The sequence below is a fragment of the Sycon ciliatum genome, chromosome 9, assembly GCF_964019385.1.
Source record: "Sycon ciliatum chromosome 9, ocSycCili1.1, whole genome shotgun sequence".
In the NCBI taxonomy this organism is placed as follows: Eukaryota; Metazoa; Porifera; class Calcarea; order Leucosolenida; family Sycettidae; genus Sycon; species Sycon ciliatum.
Window position 1 is genome coordinate 27,977,910 of NC_088651.1, and position 10,984 is coordinate 27,988,893.

Sequence of the window (10,984 nt, forward strand, 5' to 3'; positions counted from 1 at the left end):
AGTAGTTGAGTCACTGGATGTTGGCCGGTGTGAGATTCCCAAAAAATTAATTCACATTCCGTTTGATGGTCCCAATTAATTTTTTAAACCAATTAACCAAAACTGCACCCGTCATCTCGTTCATGCAGGTGTCCCGCAAGGAGCTCTAAGGCGATCACTACCTACGTCCTATGGCAGTCGACAACCGGAGAATGTACTGCTGGAATTGGACGGACCGAGAGTGCGTAACAACCCGCACGCTCATGCACACGCGGCACCGAACCGATATTTCTCTCGCGGATTCGGCGGAGGTGGAGGAGGCGGCAGTAGTATCAGCCGCCGACGATCGCCCCCACCGCGAGAGGAGCGCATTGCCAACGGGCTTCGTCGCAGTGCAGGTGCTGGATCATCACCTCGCACACGCTCTCGCTATACGCCAGCCATTGCAGTACGCAGAGACCCGGTACCTAATCAAACTGGGACTGCCTCTGCCCCTGCCGCTGGTAGCAGTCGAACATTAGAACCTCCTGCCAACCTGAACGGCATCTCGCCATCAAACAGCGGACAGTTCGATGCCCCCAACGCCACACCGGTTGGCATTCTCAAGCGTGATGTCGGTGAAACTCTGGATACGGACATGAATGGTGGCGGTCTTGCAGAGGCTGAAACCCTCCGTACTATGACAGACAATAGTAAGAAAGAGAAGGCGGTGGTGTTCGGTGCATATCAACCCAAGAAACCCGAAGTCACGACGGCCAGCAGAAGGGAGGCGAAGAAGGTAAGGTTGGCACCTGCGTTAGTCAAGCGTTAGTCTGGAATTGTTACATTTACTGACACTACAGTACTGTTGGCCACCGAGGAACGCAGAGCCAAACAACGAACAGGCTAGGATTTCATCAAACGCAGCATACCAATGCATACACGGTGACTCGACTGTGCACCAACTACAGGACAAAATAGATAGCAATGGCCTATACTACGACTCTGCCCCCCCCCCCCCCTCCAGGTCTTCGGTGCCTGGCAGTACTGTATGTACTGTATGCCCTATTACTAACTGTGCACAGTAACCGTTATTATAAAAGTAAAAAACGAGAGATTCTCCTAACACAGCTGTTCAGAGTGGTTCTGATCATATGCATGGAAGTTTAAAAGTACTAGAAAATTTGAGGTTGAGTGAACAGGGGAAGCTCTTTTGCAACTGGTGTACTCAATCTGTCCTTATGTATCTCTCCCTGTTCACGTGTATGCAGTGTGTGTACATGGATATGATATCCTGTTTTAAATATCCTACTATCTGTTGGATATCCTGATATCATGTACCATGAGTATGTCACATATTATTCTCTTGACAGTTAGCTAAGTGGCGGGTGTTTGTAATTGCAGAGTTTCATCTGGAAATATTAAATCGTGACTCCCATCAAACTCTCAGTTAAAAAAGTCGCGAAGTGTTTTTTTTCGGGAATTATTATCTATGGGCGAAGTCTCCTGGAGATTCTGAAGAGATGTGTTTCTGTTGTTGCTGAAACCACCAGGAGCTGTTTTTCAACATAATCTGAAAAAACAGTAGCCTAAAAAGAGGGCAACTGATAAAAATAGCTCTCCACGGAAGTTTGCTGCCGTCCACCCAAAAACAGAATATCTAACAACAATACACAGACAGAATAACGAGCAGCTGCTGTTTTGTAACTCTGAGTTTGAGCAGCTGCTGTTTCTTAACTCTGTGCTTCATGAGCTCAATCGATCATAAGACAAAAGAGAAATATTCCTTTTGCCGATATTTGTGCACTGCAGGTAGCAATGAAGAATATGAATGTGAGCAGAGCAATGGATGCAGCTGCAACTGGGAACATTGTCGCCTTGGTAAGTCAGTGTGCATAATAAAGAAATGAAAGAATAAGGGTGCCAACACTACATGGTGCTAATATATATGTGCGACAGTCTTCCTATGCAAACACACAAGATATTTCCATTCTGTTCAGCAGTGTAAGGGGAAGGGATAACTGGGCAGGGTGCTGCTATGTGTGCGGCAGTCTTGCCATGTGAACACACCAGACTTTACATTATGTTCAGCAGTGTAGCAAATTATTTTCAATGCATGCGGCGGACAGCTGGAGTTTGGAATCTTGTTCTGCCCATGCAGCAACATCTCTTACAAGTGAAAGTTCCAGGCATTGAGTTTACCGCTCTGTCACGGGATGAAGACCAGAAAGCAACTGTGATCCACCGTGCAGCTGAAGCGGGTCAACTAGACTGCCTTAAGTTTCTGATGGGCACTCTGCTATCGCATTCCAGCACGCCTCAGGACGCCACAACCCTGGTGGACATTGCCGATCGGACACCAGCCATGCTAGCACTGCAAGTGAGTACAGCTCAAACAGTGTACTTTAAATTCCATCCGCAGAGAGTCAGAAGATACTCTCTTCTTTTCATTGTGCAATCTTTATCAGAGGACCAGCACAGCAGAACGAACAGTTTCTGACTCTACATTCAGAACAATGAGTGGACATGATCTGCTATTAGGCCACCCAGAATTAATTCGTTGTTTCGGGTCACCCGGCCGACCGTCTTTTTCACCCGACCGCAAAATGTTTCTTTATTGTGCATGCAAATGTTCATCACTAGACTATGTACACAGATGATTCTAATAATAGCAGTCCAGACATCGACCTCAGAAGCAGCCAAATTACAGGATATCCGATGCAGCACTTGGTGACCATATTGTCTTCTATTATTATGTCCGATCCGCAATCGATCCTGAAACAGCATCAGCTCCGCCACCGCGTTGCTCATTAACCGAAATTTTCAAGGTGACTCTGAGAGCTGCTCGTCAGACTCGTTTGCCAGGGATGGATTGTCTGCAGTCAGATTTGATCGACTGGCTTGATGGAAAAAGCTATTCGATATGCACAATTGCACATGTATATGTATGCACATTGCAGTAACCAAAATAAAAAAATAAAAAATTGAAAAATACATCCGGCCGACCGACCCTGGTACGGATGGGTGAAGTGACCTGAAACAACGAATTAATTCTAGGTGGCCTTGTGGGATTACGCTCTGACGCCATCTTGACGAATAGTGCACCTTCTCTAGCTAGGCTATGGATTACCAGTTGACTGGGTAAGGTTAAGGATGGGAGGATTGGATTATGTTGCACACATTACACGTGGTGGTTTGCGGATACAAGTTCTGAGGTATGAATTCGGAGCGAAGTTCTGAGCTGTGAAAAAACATTTATGTGATATGATCATTGCTCTGCATTTCAATAGGGGCATAACCCGCAAAGCAGGGCTGTCCTTTTCGGTGAGTCTGGATTAAGTGGGAGTTCACCTCAAGGAAGCAGTGAATGGAATATTCCATTGCCGGCCACTCCATAGTTGTTGGTCTGTGATACTGGCTAATGCGATAGTAGCTGCATGTGCATCATGTTCCTTGAGTTAAGCGGTTAGTGCCCCAATGACCCGCTGATGTCGCCACATCTCTACTTGCACAGTTCTGCTGCACCTCAGAATTAATATCCTGTGGGAGGTATCAGTCAATAGAGTTATCCTGTGGGAGGTATCAGTCAATAGAGTGTGTGTATCCTGTGGGAGGTATCAGTCAATAGAGTGTGTGTATCCTGTGGGAGGTATCAGTCAATAGAGTGTGTGTATCCTGTGGGAGGTATCAGTCAATAGAGTGTGTGTATCCTGTGGGAGGTATCAGTCAATAAAGTGTGTGTATCCTGTGGGAGGTATCAGTCAATAGAGTGAAGAGCCATGCCACAACTCTATCACTCTTCTGTTTCTGTGATATGCCCTGTCTATGCTCTGTCGCTAGTGTGTCACACACATTTGTCTGTGTTTGTCCTTTCTGCTGTAGAATGGTCACTTGGATTGTTTGGAGTATTTACTTCAGTGTGGTAACAGCGATCTAGAGATCGATGACCATGGACATACGCTACTGCATCACGCTGCCTATCATGGTCAGACACAATGCTTGGGGTACCTGCTGGACTTGGCAAAGAAAAGTGGCAAGGATTTGAATGGTGAGGACCAGGGAGAGTTGATAGAACAGTAATAATTATGTAAGATGGGCAAGCTGTTGTAGGCGTTTTTCCCTTGTCAGCGTATGCAAACTTTTAATACTACTACTGCTGTCGCACGCCCCATGTTAGATACGCAATTCAAAGTGAAGGATACTAACACCAAACAAATGCAGTGCAGGAGCGTCACAGGGCAGTGGGGAGTGATGCAACCGGGATACGAGGGGGTCCCAGGGGGAAAATCGGATTTTTTAGCACTCTACAGGCGCTCTGAGCAGACAATCCTGGACGAAAAGCAATACGACCATAGTCTAACTGGTCGTACCGTGCCTGACACGGCTGCCATGGTTGCATCTTGTGCTGTTTGTATTCTTCAGAGTATTCTGATGATGTGGATGTAACGCCAGCCCATGTAGCTGCACAGCAGGGCCATATCGACTGCTTGCGTCTGTTGGTGGAGAATGAAATGGATATCTGTCAGTCGGATGTGGACGGTCTCACTCCACTGGACTGGGCCAGCAAGGCCAACGAACCACTGTGTCAGCACTATCTAACCATGGTCGAGAAATGCTGGGATCTCACCGACCAACTCGAACAAGCTCAAGAAAAGCTGGACAGGTCAGTTGCATGAAGCAAGATTAAATTCACGAAGGATTGAAGTTTGGCAAAAAGAGGCTGAAAAGGGCTCGATGCACAAAGTGAAGAGGGTTTCGAGAGAGCTAGTTTGGATTCGTCGTAACTCAAGATTAAACTCAAAGGGATGATGGAATAGCATCCTGCCAAACACAGCATGCTGTACAGGAGGCGGTTTCCACTGCTCACACCATGGATAACAGCGGTTAGCAAAGCTTTCTGGTACAGAAGTTAGAGCAGTGTGTTTCAACTCAGAGTTTCACACCAATCGATCATCAGACAAAGTCCTAAATATATTTTACATTATGCTGTGGTGCATTTTGGGTAAAGTAGAACTGTGTGTATTTGCAGGCAGACATAATCACATTCGATCCATTATGCTGAGAAACTGCACAGGCAGACCAACTTAGTGTCCTAAAATATCACAATCGGTGTAAATCACAACGGCATGGCCAGAGTTTTCTGCCTTTCGATCCACATTTGTAGATGTGAAAACTAATATCTTTGCTGCGGCCGTGTTTTATCTCTCTTTGCTTTCAACTACCAGGGCTGTCCGCGAGGTGGGGCCTCTTCGTGACCAGCTAGATGAGGTATGTCAATTTGGAGGGAAGGAGTATCTCCACTGCACGTACCGTGGACTACTTTGAAAAGTGGACAAGTGAATTGGTTCTTGAATTGTCTAATTTTAGTTGCAATGAATAAATGAGCCCTGAAGATGGGCCTTGCCTGAATAGTCTGGTGACGATTTCAAGTGATTGGTGTAGCCCAGAGACCGCTTGTAGAGTGCTGTGAGGACATTGCATAGCAGGAGTCAGAGGGTACTGGGTGGAATATCTGAGCCCAGGAATAACAATTTGTGAGTAAACTCTGTGTTGTGGACTCTAATCCATATGCACTGAACTGCTGTTTGAATGCTGTCTCGTTCAACTCTCTTCAGGCTCAAGTGAAGAAAAGCAATTTACAGAAGACACTGGATGTAACCAAGGCCCAGTGTGATAAAAAGATCGAGCAGGTACGCACGGCAGAGTTGTGATCAGAGTAATGCATGGTATCAAAAAAAAAATGGCTGTACATGCAAACGTCAGGAGTGTTGCCAAAGCAGCGCCTTGCATGAATTGGGGGGGGGGGGGGGGTGGGGGCTATCCCAATGAGGTGGGTTTACATCACCTTTCCACATTTAGTACCAAATAATTGGTTTTTTAAAAGAATGCAAAGACTCGCAGTAAGTAGATATCACTCAATACATCCATACCACACTCAAATACTCTCCATGAATGCTAGGCAAGGTCAAACCCATTAATAGGTCTTCAAACTGTTCAACTGAAACTGCCGTATTAACGTGGTCACCCATGTTGTGTTGTCATAGTCACCATCTTGTGTTGTCATAGCCACCATCCTGTGTTGTCATGGTGTTCGTCTTGCCTTGTAGCGGTCTTCGTTTTGTGTTGTCGTTATGACTGTTTCAAAAGAAGGATCTACGAATAGGATTCAAAACCCAGCACCCCTGTGGTTCCTGGACAGTGCCCTATCGATTAGGCTACCAGAAATCACACACTCGTGACGCCTTCTTTCTACAGTCACCATACTAAGTATTGAGGCTAAACATACAGGGCTAGTAGGAACATTCTCTTGAGGTTGTTTGTTCTGTCAACCCTCAACTTCTGTGTTTTGTTAGTGTTTTGTTGCCCTCCTTGCAGTCTTGTTATCTTCCTCGGTGTTTGTGTTGAGCCGGGCGTTGTGTTCCTTTGCATGAAACAACCACATGTTTGGCCACATGGCCTCATACTGAGTTCTGCTTTGTTGTGTTGTTGACGTGATCTGAACATTCTAGAACGAAAGAGATTGCGCCAAAGCACTCACGGCATTTTTGCATCTTCTGTCGCCGGAGCAGGTAAGTCATTGATTGCACTGCCAAGGAGTGTACTGACAATTGCACTGACTACCACTCTAGCAATTGCCCGATGTTCTGTGAGATGAAGCTGTCCATCTTTTTTTCATCCTTTTCATGATGCCTGTGACATGGTGTGATGCCGAGACACCTGTTAGCTGGGCACTTCTTACCCTATCACCAATCCCGCAATTATATGCAGGCCCCCTCATTGTCCTCTGCAACGGCTTCCTCATGATTTGTTGGGCTGAGGAATAAGTAGAAAATCTCTGTAGTCTCCTCGTGCTCCATTGCCGCTGCTGGCTCTGCCGCCGCCTCCGCCGCAATCACCATCCTAGAAAGTACTGCATTGACCACCTTGTACAATGAGAGCAAAATGCTGTGTCGGCTCTGAGAGTGAATTTTCGTTAGACAAAGTAGAGAGGTTAAGATGCACGTTATTTCCGACATGACGCGCAAGTTCACATCAAATTTGACGTAAAACTCCAAATTTGGACGTGAGCTGCAGGTCACTGGTGCTGTTTTTCGATGCGCGAGCCAAATATCGTGAGCTGAACTTTCGCATCACGTCAGAAGCAAAGTGCATCTTAACCTCTCTAATGTATCAACAATTTAATAATAATAATAATAATGTCTGAGGTCCGTGCTGCAAAATAGTGCTCAATACCCTAAAAAGGGCAGAGCGTACTACACAAGGCAAAACAACAACAGAGACCGAAAGCGTTCTCGCAACTCTGAGTTTCGTGGACAAAAACTCAGATGTGTGCTCGTGCACGGGGAGCTCGGAGTCGAGAGGAAGATATTAGTCTCTGTTGGTCTGCCTGGTGAATTATTGTTATGCATGTTGCGGCATATTCATTCATTTCGTATGTTTTGCTTCCCTGCTTCGTTCACACAGCAAAAGACCATGTGCCAACAGCTGCCGACCTCTCTACTCAGTGCTCTGAGCCTGTCACAGAAGAAGTTATCCTCCGACCATCCGCTGCCGGATAAATCTCGCAGCCTACCCCGGCAGTTAGATTCCGACCCGTCCTCACCGACTTCCAGTGAAGGTGACAGCTCAGATGATCGCAGCACATCATCCCAGCAATCGCTTGGTGCGGACAGTGGCTGTGGATTGGACATGAGCACAGCACTAACCAATGACGACAATAAGCAGTCAAGGGAAGAGTTAGTATGAGCTGCATGTCAGGCCCGACCGAACCGGTCTGCTTGGTCAGGCTGCTTGGTCAGGCTATCACCAGACCAACCTTTTGGCAGCCAACATGTGTGTACTGCCTGAGGAGGAAGTGTGTACCCGTCGTATCATACACAAAGTGTGTACACGTCGTATCATACACACAGTGTGTACCCGTCGTATCATACACAAAGTGTGTACCCGTCGTATCATACACACAGTGTGTACCCGTCGTATCATACACACAGTGTGTACCCGTCATATTATACACACAGTGTGAAAGGATATGATAATACAGGAGCAATAGTCCTTATGCACATTGTACAGAGGTACGAAGTTCTGTACTATGGCCGTAGGTGTGTACATACCCGGTTGGGTGTTCATTGTGTGCTATACATGCGCGTTTGACCCATTTAGCCTCACAATTCATGGCAAACGATCACTTTTCAAGCCTTCTTCACTTTGGGATTGAACTAACGACTAGCTAGATCTCTGCCGGAAAAAGATTTCGTATGAAATGCCTTCATGGCCCATTTCATAGTGGAAATAGCAGTAAACACAATAGGGTCCTGCACATTCAACACCCAACCGGGTCTACGGGATTCTACAAGATTATACGGGATTTCGTGCATCTGTACAATGTGCATAAGGCCTATCGAAAACTGCTTCCTGCATTCTGTATGTGCGTGTACATGTGGCAACCTTTCACCCATGTATGAACACCGTGTCCAGTGAATGTGTATCCAAGTAACTCAAAGCATGCCTACAGTGTGTGGAGAGTTCAAGGATGCAGACTGAGTGCATGCAGAGCGCAGTCAGCAAAAAAGACTTTACTCTGTAGTTTCACTGTGCTCCTATTTTGGTTTGAGATTCTCTTCTTGTTTTTCACTGTACAATATATATTTTGTGATCGCGATTTTCTGGCTTTATACTTTGTGTACATTGGTACGGTTATATCATTCTGAGCTAGGTGTTGTGATCAAATCGCACATAACGCATCTATTTTTTTGCAACTTGCAGCAGTGTTAGAATAACATTCCCTGCCACACTATAATTATGTCGAATATACCAAAGTAGACAGTTTCAGCTGTTGCAGCCAAATTGGTTAAAGAGCTCCTTTTTTACGTCAATATTGTTGGCTACAGTTTCATTGTTGTCTAGAAGGTGATTCTTCTGGCAAAGTGTTTCCATCACCGCTCGTTGTGACAACAAAGGCTGATATGGGTATGTGCATACCTGCTGTACATAATTATTCTCAACTTCGCGCACTTTGAGTCTTGGCAACTGTGTGATTAGTTTTGAAAAGTATTGATTGTGTCATACAGTAGCATTTATGAAGATGTGCCTTGCCCTACAATTTGAATGATTGTCTCCTTCTTCTTTTAGTGTTTGGTGTAGCCCAGAGACCGTTTGAAGAGTGTGTGGAAGGTGGATGGATACGCGGTATCTTATTAAACAATCGACGAGGAGACAATAGTCGTAAAATGGCAATAAATAAGATAAATTGTGCACTCATAACAACAGCAAAAATGAAGAAAGTCAAGTTCCATAACGTTTTCTTGTGACTGTCATCAGTGGAACGCCGTCACATTAAATGTAATAACTAAAACACACACTTATATACATGTAGCTAATATGGTTTCAGGTAGAAATACAGCAGCTAACAAGTACAAAAAAGCGACGTCTGCAGTGTACAAGCATTTGGTGTCCAGTCCAGAATGTCGTAAGATGTTTGACGATTCCTGGTTTAGTGTTATTCGTTGCGCACGTTTCTTCAAGCAACTGCAGGTGTTGGAAGCTGTGTATATTCGTACTCGTGACCCTGTGCTATGTAAACAGAAAGAAAACGTTGTATCACTCACACTCTTCAAATAATACACACGCACCATTACATTCATTCACACAGTATCACATTCATCTGCCACTACCTTTCTCACATACACTATATTCACACATTGCAAAGGTGCAAACTTCGCTTTTTTGTACTTGTTAGCTGCTGTATTTCTACCTGAAACCATATTAGCTACATGTATATAAGTGTGTGTTTTAGTTATTACATTTTTATGTGACGGCGTTCCACTGATGACAGTCACAAGAAAACGTTATGGAACTTGACTTTCTTCATTTTTGCTGTTGTTATGAGTGCACAATTTATCTTATTTATTGGTATCTTATTATTTATTTATTATAGGCTTTTGCGCGTTGGCATCGCCAAGCAAGCTTGGCTAGCCTTCGCATAAGCTGCTCCATAATGATGAGACGAAACAATGAATGCATGTATATACGATCTAGGACGGAACCAAGGTTGAGGATATTTTTGAACGCGGTATCTCTTAAGGGGGGCAGCCTACCCATAAATTTCATATGGCATTCAATTGACCGTAACTTTTGTGTTTCTCAATGGATTAGAGTGAAATTTTGACCACACACTCCTGCCACTATGCTGGCCCTCAGGACATGATTTACAAGTTCTTGCCCCTCACTGACAGGCTTTCCAGGCCGGAAAAACTCAAATTTCCGGCATAGTGCCACGGTGTGCGAGCCACCCAGGAGCCAAACAAATGCATTTACAATTTTTTCACATATTCGTGCTCATTCTGTCCGTGCGCGGGACCCAAACCTAAAACAAGTCCAGAAGCAGCCATGGGTGATGGGGTAGGGCCCCTCAACGAGGCCCTGGAATCTGTCACAACGGAACGAGTGGGCGTTCTCTCACAGACTCACACAGACCCAAGTCAATTTTTGAATTGTTCTAGGTTTAGCACGTGCTACGAGGTCGTACCTTTGATACAACATCCAGTGCTGGGACGTCCACAGCAAGGCATTTCCACAGCGCTGCACACCAAATCCAGGATACCCTCAGAAACCGGCAAAGACTACCACTCACGTTTCACTACTGCCTAGTAGTACTGAATCCTACCTGACTTCTTGACGCGACTCAAACTTGCCAAAGCCACTAAATCAACGTCAACTACAATAATCATGCCACATACCTGCAACGTCACGATGGTGCTGGCAAAAGTCCTGCCGCCGTGCAGCCCAATACGTAGTTTTTTAACGTGATTTTTGGACTTTTTGGGACTTGGAACAAAATTCTGCACACTGTCGCGTGTTTCAATGATACGACAAGTTGCACACGGTCTGCTCACATTCAAATGCAGTGTTGCCAGCAAATGACAGCGTGCAACAAAAAAATCTTTCCTTGCAAGGGCACATTTTCGGCCATAACTCTTGAACGGCTGGTCAGATCGGGACACAATTTTCAGAGAATTTGCAGCTATTC

The 10,984-nt window shown here is 45.3% G+C and overlaps 1 protein-coding gene across 1 annotated transcript in view; it reads left to right on the forward strand.

Moving 5' to 3' along the window:
- LOC135825314 (uncharacterized) overlaps positions 1 to 9,086 on the forward strand; it is a 23,163-nt gene extending 14,077 nt beyond the window's left edge. The window contains exons 6-14 of the mRNA XM_065338054.1: positions 129 to 757; positions 1,771 to 1,839; positions 2,120 to 2,338; positions 3,841 to 4,006; positions 4,381 to 4,621; positions 5,184 to 5,226; positions 5,574 to 5,648; positions 6,468 to 6,527; positions 7,423 to 9,086. Coding sequence (XP_065194126.1) covers positions 129 to 757; positions 1,771 to 1,839; positions 2,120 to 2,338; positions 3,841 to 4,006; positions 4,381 to 4,621; positions 5,184 to 5,226; positions 5,574 to 5,648; positions 6,468 to 6,527; positions 7,423 to 7,704 — 1,784 coding nt within the window. The 3' untranslated portion in view covers positions 7,705 to 9,086. The remainder of the gene's footprint in view (positions 1 to 128; positions 758 to 1,770; positions 1,840 to 2,119; positions 2,339 to 3,840; positions 4,007 to 4,380; positions 4,622 to 5,183; positions 5,227 to 5,573; positions 5,649 to 6,467; positions 6,528 to 7,422) is intronic.
- The last annotated feature ends 1,898 nt before the right edge of the window (positions 9,087 to 10,984 follow it).